Source organism: Exophiala mesophila, assembly GCF_000836275.1.
Source record: "Exophiala mesophila strain CBS 40295 unplaced genomic scaffold supercont1.2, whole genome shotgun sequence".
Classification (NCBI taxonomy): domain Eukaryota; kingdom Fungi; phylum Ascomycota; class Eurotiomycetes; order Chaetothyriales; family Herpotrichiellaceae; genus Exophiala; species Exophiala mesophila.
In genome coordinates this window covers 4,994,926-5,012,402 of record NW_015622505.1, presented here as the reverse complement: position 1 = coordinate 5,012,402, position 17,477 = coordinate 4,994,926, and the positions used below count along the sequence as shown (strand labels likewise).

At 50.1% G+C, this 17,477-nt stretch overlaps 4 protein-coding genes across 8 annotated transcripts; 1 reads left to right on the top strand and 3 right to left on the bottom strand.

Annotated features, from left to right (window-relative positions):
- PV10_03529 lies at nt 1–2,164 on the top strand. Of its 3 annotated transcripts, XM_016367992.1 has the most exons (6): nt 1–185; nt 239–273; nt 328–397; nt 450–617; nt 670–1,001; nt 1,050–2,164. In XM_016367992.1, the coding sequence occupies exons 1-6, from the start codon at nt 91–93 to the stop codon at nt 2,093–2,095; spliced, it is 1,746 nt and encodes a 581-aa protein (XP_016227510.1). In that variant the 5' UTR covers nt 1–90; the 3' UTR covers nt 2,096–2,164. The 3 variants fall into 3 exon arrangements, with proteins under 3 accessions (XP_016227510.1, XP_016227511.1, XP_016227512.1); XM_016367993.1 differs by having other exon boundaries at nt 239–397; XM_016367994.1 differs by lacking the exons at nt 1–185; nt 239–273; nt 328–397 and having other exon boundaries at nt 408–617.
- Nucleotides 2,165–2,190: 26 nt separating this feature from the next.
- On the bottom strand, nt 2,191–3,999 carry PV10_03528 (uncharacterized protein). The gene has a single exon (XM_016367991.1). It carries the CDS (start codon nt 3,739–3,741, stop codon nt 2,467–2,469), a length of 1,275 nt encoding a protein of 424 aa, XP_016227509.1. The 5' UTR covers nt 3,742–3,999; the 3' UTR covers nt 2,191–2,466.
- A 332-nt stretch (nt 4,000–4,331) lies between these two features.
- On the bottom strand, nt 4,332–7,098 carry PV10_03527. 3 transcript variants are annotated; one of them, XM_016367988.1, is made up of 3 exons: nt 5,255–7,098; nt 5,041–5,203; nt 4,332–4,985 (listed from the first exon to the last, which is right to left on the bottom strand). In XM_016367988.1, exons 1-3 carry the CDS (start codon nt 6,633–6,635, stop codon nt 4,571–4,573), a joined length of 1,959 nt encoding a protein of 652 aa, XP_016227506.1. In that variant the 5' UTR covers nt 6,636–7,098; the 3' UTR covers nt 4,332–4,570. The 3 variants fall into 3 exon arrangements, with proteins under 3 accessions (XP_016227506.1, XP_016227508.1, XP_016227507.1); XM_016367990.1 differs by having other exon boundaries at nt 5,041–7,098; XM_016367989.1 differs by having other exon boundaries at nt 4,332–5,203.
- A 4,928-nt stretch (nt 7,099–12,026) lies between these two features.
- PV10_03526 (uncharacterized protein) lies at nt 12,027–16,030 on the bottom strand (the record flags this gene model as incomplete). The annotated part of the gene is made up of 5 exons (XM_016367987.1): nt 12,027–12,698; nt 12,755–12,815; nt 12,871–14,933; nt 14,985–15,813; nt 15,882–16,030. 5 exons carry the CDS (start codon nt 16,028–16,030, stop codon nt 12,027–12,029), a joined length of 3,774 nt encoding a protein of 1,257 aa, XP_016227505.1.
- Nucleotides 16,031–17,477: the final 1,447 nt, after the last annotated feature.

Here is a 17,477-nt window from a genome sequence, read left to right as displayed (position 1 = left end):
CAGGCATGTAAACTTGCCTAATCTCGCATTCTTACGCCTTGATATAAAATGTCTCCTCCTAGATGACATGGGCATCAACATATTCCAGAAATGGTGAATCAAGCTCTCAGAATCGACACTAGCAATGAGTCTCCTCCACCGCGGATTGCGGCAGCTTTCCTGGTCAACTTCGACCACCGCAAGGGGTATGCTGAACCAGATCTTGAAGTAAACAATGATTCTGACTGACGGATATCAGGTACACCCTGACCTGGCACAGATCGATCGATGGCGGTCAGTCAACAACCTGACGCACGCTTACCCTCCTTACTCACGCTTCCGGCGCAGTTCAAGTCGAAGGGGTGGTGGAGTTCAAGTCTCTCCCCTCGGGCCTCCACAATGTCAAAGAAGACTTAGTGTGAGTGGTCTGCACTTAGACCGTGTTAAATAGGTCCTGATTGTTCTGCAAGATACTTTGTCCATCAAGGCTATGTCGGTCTGAGTGCTTTCCTCAACCAACCTGATAAACAATCTGAACGCAAAGCACGCATGCTAGCCGTTGGCGTGTTGGTACCTCTCGACCACGGACGGATAGGACGAATATGGCTCCATGGTCAAGGTCTGAAGGATATTGCAAGGTAGCATACATTCCGAACAGAGGCGGTGTGGTGGGTTCACTGACCTTTGCAGGTCGCAGATCCAGGACGTTCAGAATACATCCAAGCTGGAAGATTTCTGGAACCAGAACAAACTTGAGCCAGGCCAGGATACTGCCAACACACCTGCCGAATCGTCGGACCAACTCTCAAAGTCCAGAGGCTATCAAAAATCGCAGTCAATGAGCTCGGGGACACATTTCATCTCTTCCCATCATACTCTCACTCCCTATCATCCTGCAACGACCCTTTTAGAGTCACTGAAACTCTTTGGGCCGCTTATCTTCCCTGTCTTTAGAGCTTCACTGCTTCGCCAAAAGATCTTGATCGTGACTGACGCCCCGGTCGAGTTTACTTGTAACCTAGGTCTGTCAACTTTGATTGGGTTCATTTTGCTTTCTAACAGTCACTCAGTGTACAACCTCTCCATCTTATCATCCATCTCGCCACAGACGTCATCGGCAAGTGGGATTCCCGACGCTTTTCACTCGAAACTTCGGCCTCTGTATACCATTGGTGTTTCCGACATCACGAGTCTGCAGGAGGACGCTAGAGACCGGAATGATGCCGCGACTACGGAGCAAGGTTGGGTTGCATGTACCACTGACGATGTCTTGAGCACCAAGCCAGAGCTCTACGACTTACTCGTCTTGATGCCGCCATCCCAATCACAACAAAGCCATGCAAGAGCGTTCCCCAAGATTGTCAGATCATCACCCTCACTCGACAAGAACTTCCCTCGGAATGGGCTCAAAGCTACACAGCGAGATCTCCACCGCTATCTTCACCTACAACAAGGTTTGGGTCAGTTTGAACCCAGCCACGTGACAAATCTGAGCAAACCGTCATCTGACGACGACAATACATCTATCTTGTCGGTCTCATCGACCTACTCGACCCATCGAACAGTAGTAGAATCTACGTCATGGTCACGAGTGGCATACACTTCGCTCGTATGGTGGGCCTCGGCTGGAGATCGACGAAGTGGATTGGCCGAATTGGAAGAGATGGAAGCTGAGCATGACCTCTCCCTCCTGCAAGACGAGGGGGGAAATGAGGATGAAACCAGAGAAGTTGCTTTGGTGGCCTACTTCCATCGGATGACGAGACTAATATTCCAGACCATAGCCGAAGCCATCGCCCGTGCAGATGGGCTCGACGGAAATGAGGATAGTTATCATGACGAGGACGATCCCAGCGAGGATGGAAGCGTCGGGGATGATACCACCTCCACCGATCAAGAGTTCAGCGGTGAGCAAGATGAGACTCAAGCTCTCCTACAGAAGGAAGAGGAACAACCGGTGGTAGAAATTTCTCAAGAAGACATGGTGATGATGGGTCTTGATACTTGGAGCGCCTCAGACAAACAGTTTATCGAGGAGTTAACAATGCTTTGGTGGGGTCGTCAAGCGCATGTTCGAGCTGCGACTGTTGAGTGCTGTGGGTTGAGAATCCTGTAGATTACCTGTCATATGGGCTGCCTGTTCGTCGGCCTGTGTCGATACAAGGAAGAAATGAAACCACGATTGTACAAACCAAAAACAAGTCATTAAGATTGGATCACAGTGTATGATTGTTTGATTGTTTCTACCAAAGAGGAGTATTGAATTCGAGTACATCCTCTGCCTTGGTTTCGAGACCAGATGAGAACGATGAAGATGAATGGCACAATTTGACTCAAAATGAATCTCCCTTGACATTTTGACTTTGCAGTCTGGATTTGGGCTCTGGGATCTGGGATCTGGGATCTAGACACGGACAAGCACATGACCAAATCTTTGAGTGAGAGTTGAGTATTAATCCAAATGGGTCCAAAGAGGATTAACATCAACTATAGCCAGACGGCGGTAGCTGCGCCAGCACCTTGGTCCAACTGAGTACGGGCAACCTCGACGAGAGTAGAACCGTCCCAGGACAAGATGAAGACAAAGCCGAGTTCACTATCAGTCAAAGCCAGATATTCTTTCCCTTGAATGGTCGGACCCGGTTGGACGGCATTGGCCCAGCCGCCACTCGTTGGGGTTTCGTACATGTAGGCCAAACCGGCGTAGGGATCCTGGTTGGCAGCAGAGGAGATGATGGGAGCGTTGACGATCAAACCATCGTCATCCAGGCCATAAACAGCGACATATCCCTTCTTGTCGGACGTCAGCCCTCTAGTGCTCGCGTACATCCATTTTGGTCGATCGCCCGCGCTAAGACTGGTTCTGACCTCATCGGCCCAGAAGTCGCCTTCTTGTTCGGTTTCGGGGATGATGCGCACGGCTTGGACGTGGGTCAGTTTCGTGCCTGTTTCGACATCTACCGTGAAGACATCCACCATGCTGGTGTGTTCCTGCAAGACGTAGACGACACGACCGTTGGGATGGGGCCATACGTGACGTGGACCGTCGGTCGGTCGAGGCGAGATGTGTTTCTCGCCTAGTTGCAATGACCCTGTCGAGGGATCGATCGAATACGTCCAGATACAGTTCCGCCCGATGTCAGCAATGTACAGGGCTGAGCCTGAAGGTGATAGGTCGACCGAGTGTGCTCCATGCCGGAGGCCACCGAAGTCCATGACCGATCCGTCGTCTCGTTGTGATTGGGCGTCGACAAAGGAGAGGAGTTGAAGAGGTTGTACGGGGGTGGCTGGATCGGTGCTTGTGGACTCGGAAGATGATGCTTTGGGGTTGACAAAGGCACCGGTGTCGTGGTCAAGAGCAAAAACCTCACCGGTGGCGCCTCCCGCAGAATAGACGGCAATTTCACTTGCAGCGACATAGCCACTACGTGATTTGGTCTGGGCTTGTCCAAGGAGTTGGATGTCGGTTGGGGAATTGACAGAGTAGGCCACCACAGAGGGAGGTTCTGTCCATGCTGTGGCGTAGAGATTGCGGATTCCATTCTTTCTGCGAGGCGATAGATGAAGCCATGAGTGGGAGCCGATGGCGGGAGATCGGTGTAGAATGTCGAGAGTGCCTTGTTGTGACTTTGCTGATGATGACGAGGAGGAAGAGTTGTCTGGTGGTGTAAACCTTAGGGTGTAGAGATGGGGAGTATTGAATGTTCCCACGAACAAGTCATGGTATGTAGATGATGATGATGATGATGCCATGTTGGGCATGTGCTCGAAGAATTCGAGATGGTGTGATGGTATGTTTATGAGCTGGTGATTGATTTGGTTCAAGATCCACGATCGACCAACGTTTAAGCAGTGTCACTATCCGTCTCCCCGCGTCGACTCCAGAATGACAGGGATTAATTAAAATGTGGTTCAATTTGAAATGTTTATAAGCCAACTATGCAGCCACATCAAGTTCAAGTAACCTTCTGTTCTGCTCTGGTGTTCATCCTCGGAGAGAAGTAGCAATATAAGATAAACACTACTAATGTACGTCGGGATGTCCCCGATCCGACGGGGTAAAGGGATGAGGATGGTGTGGGTGGCGCACGTGCTTCTAGCCGACAGGAACATATCCGACATTTTTTGCATTGCAGATTTTGGCTGCAGGAACCAAAATAATAAACCTGTACGTAGTACGCCGAGGTACGAATAGTCACGGTACCCAAGTAATTAAGCGAATTAATTGGCTTTGCGACGGTCGCTCCTGCCATGTCGAGGGGGGGTCCCAATAATCACCCCGCACCTGCCTCAAGTACACACACATGTCAAGGAATGATCACGTGGATGGGACCACATGTTCGCCCGTTGAAAGGAAGGCACTATGATCAAGAGTGATGATATCAAGGGAAGGTGTGGTCAAGTGTGAGTCAACGTCACCAAAGCATCTCAAATTCTATGCCATACAAATACCGCATTATTAATTTCGTAAACAAAGCTAAAACTGTCACGCTCGCGCTAAACAAGACTGTACATATTCACACTCCCACAGACCAATTGTTCATTCTGGCCAGAGGCAGTATGTATCCAACCTGGGTCGTCAAGTTATCGTTTATACCTGAGTCTCTGACTTTTCCGTGGTATTTGGACTGACGACAGGAGGTGCAGTCGTGGTGGCTCCTGTTTGGGTCATAGTACGGGTTCTTGTTCGATTGCTCACAGCGTCATGATGTGCTCGGCTTCTGGTGGCGTGCAGGGCAGACATTTCCAACTCCGAGTCGCTTGAGCCGTCTTCCTCAGTTGGCTTCTTGGGCGTCATGGTGGGCGCGAATTTGGACTTGAGTCGGAGTTTCTTGCCGTACAGGTAGAAGATGACGGGAATAGGCACTAGGCAGAAGGCAAAGGCTCCCAACAGAGTGCTGGCCCATTCAATCCCCATGCCATTGAACATCTGTCGTGCAAACAATGGGAAACCTGCTGCGGCGATCGACCGGAGAAAGGTGTTGGCCGCGATGGCGGAAGCGGCGCTGTCAACAAGATTAGTTGATGGGTTGTGGTCAATAGGTTAGAATCTCGACTTACAACATGAGATAGGAATCAATAATGTAGTTGAAACACTGGATGAAAATGGCCAACAGACCAAAGCCAGTGAAAAGTCCAGACAGGGTGGGCACGATCCAGTGAACAGATTGCTTGTAACCACTCCAGCCGAACCAGAAAAGGCCGATTGCAAAAAGAACACCGCCTGTGAAGAGTTAGCAATTGGACGTCATTCAATGGGAGGCAATGCACCTACCAACGATGACGGGTGGCAGACGCCATTCTGGAATAGGGATACCGCCATTTGCTTCCAACTTTTTGTTGTACTGACGCGAGGTGAAGATGATGTATCCAGCGACAATGAAGATACCCACCACCATGCCAAAGAATGGAAGTCCCGAGACACCGGGGCGAAAGTGATGAACGCCTTGAAAGACGAGGGGATAGGCGGTCAAGAAGAGATAGAGAAGTCCGTAGATGAACGACATGTAGATGGTGATGGCGAGGATGATGGGTTCGGTGATCAACAATCGAATAGGACGGGAAAAATTCTTAGTGATGAGCTCCCTGAAATCAACCTCGACTTCTTCCTGTTTGGCGTGGATACCCCAGTTCTTGGTGCGGCGACGCAACTCGGCTGCTTTGCCGACCAACACAACGGGTGGATAAGACTCCTTGAGGAAAAAGACATTGAGAATCAGGGCGGCGGAACCCATGATGCCGGGGAGGTAGACATTCCACCTCCATCCCAAATAGGAAGTATTGATGAAACCGCCGATGAAAGGACCTAACATGGGACCCATGAAGACCATGGAGGAGAAGATGACAATGGCGGGTCCACGCTGCTGGTTGTCAAACATGTCGGAGAAGACGGCGGCAACGACCGCGAGTGGACAGGATCCAAACATGCCGGTGAAAAAACGGCAAATGAGGACGGTCTGGAGATCTTTGCCCGTGGCACAGCCAAAGCAGAAGATGCTAAAGCCAAACATGCCGACCAAAATAGGTAGCCGTCTACCCTGCAACTCACTGAAGGGGCCCCAAATCAGGGGACCAAAGGCATAACCAAGGACGTACAGCGAGGTACTGAGAGTAGCGACCTCGACACCGACGCCAAAGACAGCAGCGACAGTGATGGTCGAGGCGGAGAAAATGGACGAGGTAAAGGTGGAACAGAGGCAAGTGAAGGCGAGGATAGCGCCAATGATGAGTTTTCTTTTAAACGGCCAATTCTGGGGATGTAAAGGGTCATCTTTGCCATCGAATTCCACCACATATTCTTCTCGCTCAGGTAGTAGAGGAGGAAACGGTTTGCCACCACCAAATTCTGGGAGAGGCCGTGTTTCAGAGCGCGACTTGACACTTGCACCGACGGTCTGGATATGTTGCAATCTATGCGTCTCAGTTCGGTAGTCCTCGACAGGGTGTGTTCTAACGCGACCTAGGGTCCCGGCAGAGGCGGTGGGAAACCTCTGCATGACATCTTGATCTGTGGTGGTACTGGAAGCGGAAGACGATGAAGCGACAGAGCGCTGAGACCTTTGGCTACGGAGGGATTGACGATCTTTGCTTTGTTGTGACCAAGTCCTCGTCGCCTGTATTTCGGCCCTCTCCACGCCCCGGTCAACAATATCCATCTTGTATTGCGGCGTTGGTTCGACGCTCTTGAATGGTGAGGATACGGTGGGTTAAGGATGTGTTTATGGGGGGATTAACGAGAGACGGGACACTGGCAGATTGAGTGACGGTGACTGCGACAGTGACTGCGGGTGGAATTGGAGGGTGGGGGGCCTGGATGGTGGATGGTGGGTGGGAAATGTGACAGTCAGTCAATCAATGTCGAGCAATTGTGATGGGGATAATAAGGACAGTCGAGGTCCAATATTACAGCATGGACGTCAAGATAAAGGTATAAGGAAAAGTGTGAAGATGGCAGGTTGAGGGAAATGTGATGAATTCAAATTGTGTAAAGCCGTCGACTGGAGTTAATGACTTGGCTGCGATTGCTCCATGTAATAAGTTATTATAGGTATTGTACTACCTTATTTGTTAGTTTACTTGGGGCAGATGATGGATGATGGATGATGGATGGTGGATGGTGGTGGACAGTGGGCGGTGGATGGTGGATGCTGTTGATCCACGATGACATAAGGGCGCATTCGCCAAAGATTTAGCAAAGATTTAGCGGCAAACATGCCTGCGGGTAAGCATTCATCACCTGGGCCGACAGCCCGAAAGGCCAAGTGAATTCGGGCGTCCTCCACATTCTAAGTAGAGTCTAGAGCCTACGGAGTAGAACTCCTTAGAAACCCCATCCCTATCTGGCCCTTAAGACCCTCCTGACCCACCAGATCCAGTGTTGCTCGGCCTTTAAGGCTTGACTGCGATTAGCATACTTAATAGCAATCATTCAGGCTTCGGCCAGGGGTTTAGTAACCATTATTATTGCTGGTCGGAGATCAGATTATTTTGCAATAGCATATGCTCCGTAGATGATGAATTAGAGATAGCTGCAAGTGACCATCAAGTTAACATCAGCGTATGCCTGAAGTGGTCAAGTGGTATCTTGTCTGCATCGCATAAGCATGTTTCTCGTTTAATAATGTCCACCTTAGCTTCCACGAGTACCTTATGCAGCCAGTATGGGCATAAGTTAAGCCTATTCTCAATGGCGGAAGAGCCTAAAAAGGGTGGGGGAAAGGATTCTTTAGGGTGCACAGGCGACACTTGAAATGGCAACGCAACCCAACGGCAACTCGGCGTTTTAAACTTCAAGCTCTCGAATTGTGCCTGACTCTCAATTCTTTGTCATGGGCGCAGGCAATCATCATCATCATCATCGTCGTCATTTTTCACTCAATCCCTCTCTCAACATTGCCACTTCACCGTCACCTCACTAGCCCTGTCTCTGATCTGCGCATACCCTCTTTTTGATATCCCTCACAACGACTCCAGTTCTTGGTTGTTCACAACTAAACCTGTCTACTATATTGACCACCAAAAAACAGAGAAAGAGACTGGAAAAGAGAAACCTCACTCCTTAGGCGTCCATCCACTTTTCCGTAGGTACCTACCTACCTACTTTTTCTCTTCCTCGACAACTACTACTCCAAGCAGTTAGTCCATTCTATTTGCATTCTTCCCACCCTACGGAGTATGTACGATCTCTCCCTCTCTCTCGCTCACTGGCCAAATCCCCCCCTGCTTCTGCTGACTCACCAGTCTCTAGGTTCCTCCAAAACTCAACCACCCTCGCACTGACATACATATGTCACACTCAATCCCACCGCTGACGCAACTCGTGCCTGGCCATCAAAGTTTCTAAAGTTCCTATTCCTACCCTACTCGTGCCTACTGTGCCTATGTACACAATAATGTCCACATTTTGATCGCCACCTAGCCCCAGCCAACCCAACACTCCGGAGTAACAGCTCCACCACCTATGCCCTCTATCTATCCAATCCGTTGATGCGACGGATCTCCGACCACCGAGACTGATCTCCCATCTCCAGAATGCTCAACTTGCGCGTCAACCCGCTGGGGCTCCCCAACACCACAGGCTGCCAACCTGCATCTCCACTCCGTCGTCGGTCGTGTCGAGCAGGAATCATTTGAACGCTCTTCCATCGAACCACCACCAAGCCAAACATTAACGTCAGAAACAACAACACCGAAGCCACAATCGCCCCCGCCTGCATCGCTCCATATCGTCTCTCTACCCGTCCACAGATTCCTGTCGCGATCGCTCCAAATAAAAATTGTAGCGTTTGCGTCACTGCCACCCCGGCGCTCACCCGTGGGTAGCATGAGAAGTTGGTCCGCCCCCAAGAATTTCGTCGCCCAACTGCTCGTCGAACTGGCCTACCAGTCATTCCCGGCTGCAGATCTGATGTGTCAAATGTCTGCATCATCAATGAATATGCCTCAGCACCCGTCAAGTTCGATGCTGTGCCGACCAGACCTGCAAACACGCATGGCACCGCCACCGGCATACTGGGACCTCGTGCTGTTAGAGCATATCCAATCGCCGCCAGTGGAAGGAGCAGAGTGAACACCGTCCTCCGTACCGTATGAGATTCCTAGATCATCGCCTTCTGGAATGTCATGCTATCCGTTCGCGGCGGATAGTATCGGGCTCGGCTGAAAAAGGACGCCTTCTGAAAAGGCAGTGTCAAAGCCGACCCCAGCGTCAACGACATTCCGCAAAGACCAACTCTCACAGGCGGATACCGATATTGCGTCGACACAAGCGCCCCCAGCAACTGATACACGTCAGCATTCACATCTTGGTTCTCCGACACATACGCTCACCATCAATATCAAGGTAAATTGTGCATACACCCATGCCGTGTAGATGGACAGCAGCAGAAAACCAGGCTGCTTCACCATTTTCCAACTCAGTTGCAGCCCAGCCTTGACTTCTTCTCCCCACCAGTACGGCCCGTTTCCCGTGAGATGCATCTTTACCTCGCCTCGCCCGATGCGGCTGAATCCACCCTGCTCCCCCATCATCTCCTGGATTGTTCGTCGGAATGCTGACCTCCGTACCTCGGGCGCAACGAGATTAAGTAGAGTCCCAATCATGAGAACCACTAATATGATCCAGAACCCCCAGTCCACCGACGTGCCACTGATGATGAATGCACCAAGCATGAATCCCAGGCCGATCGAGCCAATGTTGCACCATGACCAGATTGCCAGCCACACACCCTGTCCGCCACCATGTCGTCGCACGTCATTGGGATTGACTAGTCCCTCCTCCGCATGGCTGCTTTGCAATGATGCCCCGAAAACGTCCAGCAGTGTTGCGAAAGAATTGATGCTGGCGAAGCCAAGTGCTAGCCCCAACACCCCGCGTGATATCAACAAGATTGTCCGATATCTCGTCATGTCAGGGTCTCTGAAACTGCCCAGTGCGAGGCCTTGCGGTATCTGTAGACACAACGAAACCAGGAGAGAACAAAGAGTGTAGAACTTTCGGCCGTGTAGTAAAGGTAGTGGCCAAAAGATCATGGTGGAGATACCGAGTCCCACGTATAATGCCACATTTCCGAGGATGGCCACTCGGTCGAAATCAACAATGACATACTGAATTGCCGGCACTTCACCTGAGTACACCCCCAGGATCAGTCCCACACAAGCTGTATTGAAACAACTCACAAATGCTGACAGTCGCTTGCGTGATCTTGGCCAATTCCGCGCAATCGGTGCATGGTGTGAGGTCTCGTACACGTCGAACTCATCGGGGCCTTCTGGCACGTCCACATGTCGTGTACCGTTCAGATCGATCTTGTAGATGGGCGACGCTCGATCCACACCAGTGACATGCATGCTCCCCTGTCTGGAGTTGATTGCAAAAATGTGAGAGTAGTGCCGTTCATGTCCTGGCCGAGCACGGAGAAAACTGTCCTCTTCCCCAGGCCCCTCGTCTTTGTCATCCTTTAAGTCATCCTCTGAGGGTCCCAACGCCAATTTGGAACGAGCATACGGCCTGGCTGACGAGTCCTGATGGCCACCGCGTCTGCCCACTCGTGCTGAAGTTGTCCGCAGACCGATCTCCGGACGCCGCTGAAATCTGGTCTTCCCCAGCCTTGGTGTGAGTTTTGACCTGTTCCGGCTATCTAATGAGACTCTCTCAATTGTCGAGTCTTGGTCCTCCTCATGGTCTTCCACAACCGGTCGTGGTTCGAGCAGGAGTAGGTTGTCGACACTGCAGGCTCCACGACAGGTCAATGCACTCTTGCTGCTGTCAAAGGATCTGACAGATTTTGAATCTTCTAAGCCTCCTTTCTGTGGACGCTTTGTTCTTCCAGAGAAGCTAACATGACGTGGGACATTGGCATCGGCCACAGAGTCTGGATATGGTAACTGTAACTGTCGACGAGACGATGATTTGGTCGTCTTGTTGAGGTTTCCTTCTTGTTCGACCATTTTTACGGCCTCCGCCAGCAAGTTTTCAAGGTCTTGGATGGTTTGGTCGATGGTGGCAGATGCTATGCGAGGAGGTGTCTGAGCTGCATCGTCGGAGAGGGATCTCAAAGCCGAGAGTGACTTTTCTGCCGTCGGCCTGGGTGGATCAGAGGGATCTGGAGCCGCTGCGCGAGCGTCTGCAGAGGGGCTATCCTCCATTGATACATTACGCTGCGCTCATCTTGAGGCGGAAATGTCAGTTGGTGATAGAAAGGGTAGTTGTAGTAGACTGAATCATGTAGAACCACGTAGGATTGAAGGTATCTGAAACGATAGTGTTGGCAGGAGAATCATGAGGAATACCGATATGGACGAGGATTGAAACTGGTACAAATACGTGAGGCGGTTCTCTGACGATGAACAAAGGGCCTCGAGTCGAGATGCAGATTCCTCTTCGAATTCTGACTGAGAGACTTTTGACAACAGGAGGTTCCTTCCTTGCCAGAGAATCGCCGTGCCAAAGGCAGGAGCATACCTATCTTATCATTCCCCCTCGACTTCCTTCCAACACATGTTCTTTTCATTCCCAGTGGAGCTGACTCACCACCACAAGGATTTAAACCTTCAGACTGTATGCAAACGCTATGGTGGCTAAACTGTCCCTCATGAGAAGCATGGGTGGTAGAATATAGTACAATAGCATAAGATTTCGTTCCCTGATATCACACCATCATAATTCTCTCTGACAGTCTATCCAATCATGAGAGAAGAACCAAGGACCTAGACGAGAAGCTGTGAGGTTGGATTGGTCCCTAAGAATCACGTTTCCTCAGTCCACCACAGAGGCGGATTTTGGGATGAGGCGATGTTCATCATCAGAGTTACGCTGTCGCTTAATAATTATTGCCCACAGGCTGTCACGAAGGTCAAGAGTGGAGTTCCATCTGTGTAGCTCTCTGTTTTGCCTTTGATTGGGGCTTGGGATCCTTCATGGTCATTTGGTATCATTTGATCGAGACAAAGGGTTGATTCCTCTATGTGCTCAGCTAGCTATCTCTCAGATTGCATTGATATGGTAGCATGATATCACAATAAACAGCTTTTGACACAAAGCGACATCATCTCACCAGTGTAGTATCTCTGTAACCTTGTAATAGCACAGAGAGCGACCCAGAAAGCCCTTTAGCTGCGTACTCATGAACGTCTTCCAAGGCTGAAAGTAGGGATATACAAAGCTCAACATCACCCCAGTTCAGGTCGGAGGGGGGCAGCTCTTGACGATTTGCCAAGTTTGAAGCCAGAAAAGTTCCAGCTATACAAAGTGCATGTACCATCATCCACGTTATCGGATGGTTTACCGGAATTGAAGCTTGTAGAGGGTTCTTGATGTCTGTGACTGCACATCGCAGCAGATAAAGTGTTGAAAAGCAACGAATCATGGTTCCAGCCGCGGCAACCGCCTCTGTCAGGAGAACCGCTTCAGGTGCTACCTGGTGATATAAGATCATGGCTTCACAGTGGTAGAAAGTCCCGTAAGCTTCGAGTGAGGACTGGTAATTGCCGTTGTTGATATTTTCAGACGGAGGGGATTCATAACGAAGCGACATCACAGCTATTTTCCATTTTGGTAGCCATGCATTCAAGGCGTCTCGACAGCCAAAAAGCCGCCGTTCGACCAAGTAATGACTTGCGAGCGGGGTGGATAGAGAGATAAGAAGTCGATGCTTCCACCGACTCAGCTCGTAGAGCAGTGATGGAAGACGTTGTGGCCCCTCCAGGGTACAATTGAACTGTGGTCTGATGAGTTTTCTTCTATCAAGGCTGCCATTCCTTGCCTCAGACTTACCTTCGCTGGGGTCTCCACCTCGATGATTTGTGGGGGGCGTCCGAAAGCTACAGCGACATCGCTTGTGCCATGAATGTCAATAAAGCATATCGACATTTGAATAGAGAGCAGCTTACCATTCAATTCGGAATATTGTCGTAAACAATGTCCATTCCTCTAGACTGCCTCCTCCAGCAGAATTTAGTTGCCGCCGCAAGCTTTGGACTGAACGACATATGTGGCCGAGCATTCGCCAAATGCTACCAGCCGCAGGATCAAGGGCAAGATACCAGCATACGAGCGTTTCGAGCTGCAACCATGTATGAGACGGATTATGTTGTTTCGAAATTAAATGCGCATAGCTTTCAGTCGCCTTGGCAAACATCTGTCTTGACATTTTCCCAGACTGATTGCACTTCTGATCTGAGAGGCGGCAACCTACCGCTAAAGTTAGCCAGAGGATCGCCTCTTCCCACGACGGGGTCTCCACTGCTCGTTCTTTCTCAGCATAACAAGCATCGATGATACTGTTGATTGTTTCTGAGCCGAGATTGGGGCAATGGCGTTCTATACTGTAATAATACTGTTGCGCTAGCTGTCTTGCAGTATGCTCGGTCGGTAGCTCGACACCAGCCCGCGTTGTCGACTCAGAGATATGGTCTACGTGCGTCGCAGCCGTTGAAAACAACTGGCTAGTTTGATTATCGATACTCTTGTTGATTTGTGAGAGAGTGGAAGCTGCAGTTGAGAGACATGAGAAGACACTGGCCTTGCCAAAAAGAAAATGAACGATCGGGACGTGTGACTTTTCATTTTGGTGGGTGCAAATGACGGGTGGGGGTGATAGTTTGACGCTCGAGTCAGCTGAATCCAAAGCATTCTCACTCTGGATCAAGGATACTGCGGAGGATCCCTTAATTGATATCTCATGCTGGTTGATCAGCTCAGTAAGTCTTTGGACCAGCGCGTGGAGGTACCGGCGAGGCGTCTCCTGAGACAGGACTGGGTCGTAATTCTTGCATTCTTCCTCGGACTTGGCACATTGGTGACAGGAGGGTAAAAGCCTGTCACATCTTGTCCGCCGTCTTTTGCACTTGGTGCATGGCGGAAGCTGGGCTAATGCTTTGGTGAGATAGCTTTTATCGACTGTAAAGTCAACCTTGGTTGCATCAGAAGTTTGAGTCAACCGTGAAGATGATATTTGTGCAGGCGGGAATAGTTCATTCTGCGGAAACTCTCCGATAGCCAACGTTGGCGTGGTAGAGTATGCCCAATTCATATTCTCGAACTCGATTTCGGAGAACGAAAAGTCGAACATATCCCAGTCAACAGTGTCATTGAGATTGCTGGTAGAGGTTGGCCAGTGGTTAAAAGCTTCTCCCCAAATATCGACATTGTTGGTATCCTTCACATACTGCGTGTCGCCTGGCCGATGTAACACCATGTCATTTAATACGTTCAAATTGATTGTATTGGTATTGGCGATTGCGCCAACCCCGAAGAAACCTCGAAGCGTCTCTTTCTTCAGGGTGTCGAAGAACTCTGCGCATCTCAATGCCGCCGGCCACCTACTTGAGAGAAGGCAGAGGACGTTGAATACTTGATTGGTGACATCTAAGGCAGCCGCGATTGTCGTCTCGCCGATTTTCTTAAAGATGCGAGGATAGTGTATGATGAGATGAAGTAGAACTGTCCCTGCTTCGAAACAATTGTGTACGCAATGCCATACGAACTTGAGGCTATCATTTAGTGTAGTTTCCCAGTAGCCAGCCACAAGCTTCTGAATTGCACGGAAGCATGAAGCAATTGATTCTTCACAGGGATGCGGGTTTGCCTCACACGGTCGGTGGAGCATGAAGTCGTTGTAAGACGCTTTGATGTCAATAGAGTCGCTGGGATCACCAGTGTTGTCCATCGCTTTGGACTTCCATTCCTTGCATCTGGTCTCAAGCTCACTCACCCAGTCGGCGTAGGAAGGGGCAAGGAAGGGCTTGTTACAAAACTGAACCCCGCTGATTTCCGACTGTAATCGGCGACATTGAATCGCATGTTGAAAACAGGACAGATTCCGTTCGGCGATGGACGAGTCACTCCCCAAACTGGAGTAGATCTGATCAGGAACCAGTACTTTTATAGCCTCATCCCTTATGGCAAAGCAGCGATGGCCGGTGATGTTGGCAGATCTCTCAAGAGTGTAAATCTACATGAGCGTCAGTGTGATTTTTCCAATTCGTGGTGAGTTGCTACTGACCACCCAAAATAGCCCTCGCCGGAAGTTTGCTTGGCTAGAAGTCAACTCAAACGCAGACTCCTCGTGTAATCCAAGCTCCACGGCGATCCTCATTGCCTCACCTACCAGGTACACAAGTTCTCCGCACGCAGGAAGAACATATGTAAGCTGGATTACCAGGCAGAAGGACTGCAGTGCCTCTACACTAGTAGTATTCAGGTGGCCTGCATGGCTCAAGCTTTCTTCATAAAGCGACCGCGCCAAAGACAGTGACCGCTCCACATCTGAGGACTTGGATAATACCGCAGTGATAGCCAGAATCTGAAGTACGATGAAAAGATTTGATTCGGATCGTGGATGCTTGTCAGCTAAAGGGCTGTAGACGTCTTCCAGCATCTCGTTCAAGTCGTCGAGCTGAAAGATGGGATACTGGGGCAAAACTTTCTCAATGTACACATCGAACAATCTTCGGGCGACATCAGCAGGGACTATTGCCGCAATGCTTCTTTTTACATTTGATTTGCTCCGCTCATCTTCCAGGCCTTTGCAATGTGTTAGTGGAGTTGGCAAGTGAGCCTCTGCACGAAGTTGATCCAGGTATGGCAACTTTGACAGACTTGCAATCACTGGTCGCGCCGATAACATTTGTCGTGCCTCAAGCGTGGTTGCTGCTATTGTTTCTGAAAGGCTTGCTGAAGGTTGGGTTTGTTCGGGCTCAAGCAATCCATCGGAAGGAGGATCCAATGTATCGCCCTCCAGGATGGTTTGTTGTCCCACTGTGGTCGCCGAAGCAAGAAGTGCCAATTCAATTTCCAATTCTGCGATGGACTGCTCAAGGTACTGTACTAGGCTGGTAGGCTGTGAGCCTGTGGCACTAGATGTGTACCACTATCTGTCATCTACACCCTGAACACTTACCTTCGAGGTATATCATGCTCTGACTCGCGGTCAAGGGACACACATTGAACACCGGCCGCCGCGCAATTTGCGCAGGCTGGGAGTTTAGCATCACACCTTTTCTTCTTTTTGTAGCACCGAGAACAAGCAAATGTTTGACGCCGGCGCATAGCTGCAACTTGGAGATCGGTGACTCTAGAAAAGCAAATCTCAGCGGCCGCGCCCCATGACAAAGACGCCTTGTAGAATCAGAATGTCAATGGTGTCATTTTTGGACCATCGTCAGCTTCTCTCATACCTAAATAAATAGGGCGACTTGCCTGGCCGAAGTTTAGGCAAGCCTTAACGCTGAACTGGGATGACCGTAGTTCCTGGCTGGAATTTCAGTACTTTTGAAGCTGATACAACGTTCCTAGGGATGTATCTGGGACATAGATTTCAGACATGGTCAGCCGCAGGGGCAATTCGGACTAAGGCGTCACAGCACAAATACGTAGCCACCAAGGCTGAGAAAGATCTACGTTCCCTGATCAGAAAACAATGGGCCAGCCTCAGCCTGCGGGATAAGGCGAGGATTTTAGTAAAGATTTGATTGGCGGAGTGATCAAAATTTCGGTATATTCGGTGTCGGACTTGAGCGATTCGCTTGGCCCCAACTGTTGACATCAGTGTCGAAGCATCAGAGGGTCGAAGTTACCGCTAATAATCGTCTTCCAGTGGAGACCATCACGGACTGAGTGGAAGATCCCAGGTGGCCGAGGCGGAGCTAGTGCCCACTTCAACCTTTACGTTGGCTGGCCACGATCAACTCAGCCGCTGCGTGTAACTTATATCTGCTCTTTAGGAGCAAGAATGTTGAGAAAGATAGGTTCTCCGCGGTCGAACTTCAAGTCAAGCCATACACCTTGTATACGACTACACCGTCAATGAGTAAGGTCCAGCGCGTGTTAGTCGTTGGGGGAGGCCTAGGTATTGGCGCAAAGCTCACAGAGTTCCTCCTCCGGCGGCAGGATATCAAGATAGTTATCCTGGGCCTCGATGTCTCTCGAGAGGTTTTAGACCTGACACGCAATAATGACACACGCGTACGTATCGTTCGTGGCGACATTTCCATGCAAGCTGTCAGAGAAAAAGCGAGACAAGTGGTGCTTGAGTTCATGGGTGGTCTTGACACCCTAGTATGCACTGTGGGCATCATGGGCGAGATACAACTTCTCGAGGAAATGAAGCCAGCAACGATTGAGCACACCTTCTCCGTCAATGTGTTTGCTCCTATGCTACTAGTAGGTTCCAAGACTTGGCTAGGTCACCCGATCACTAAGATTTCGTTGCCATAGACTCAACTCTTTTTACCAGACTTGTCCAAGTCGCGTGGCAAGATCATCATCACATCTTCAGCCGTTGATAGGACTGTTCAATACTCTGGGTGGATCCAGTACTGTTCTACCAAAGCAGCTTTGACCAGGTTCATTGAAGTGTTGGATCATGAACAGCCAGATGTCAGAGTCTACGGAGTGTATCCCGGATTGACCCGCACCCGGATGGTAGATGACATGATTGCCCGGAAATACAAGGGTATCATGAAGGAGGATGAGATGGACAAATTTGTCAACAGTG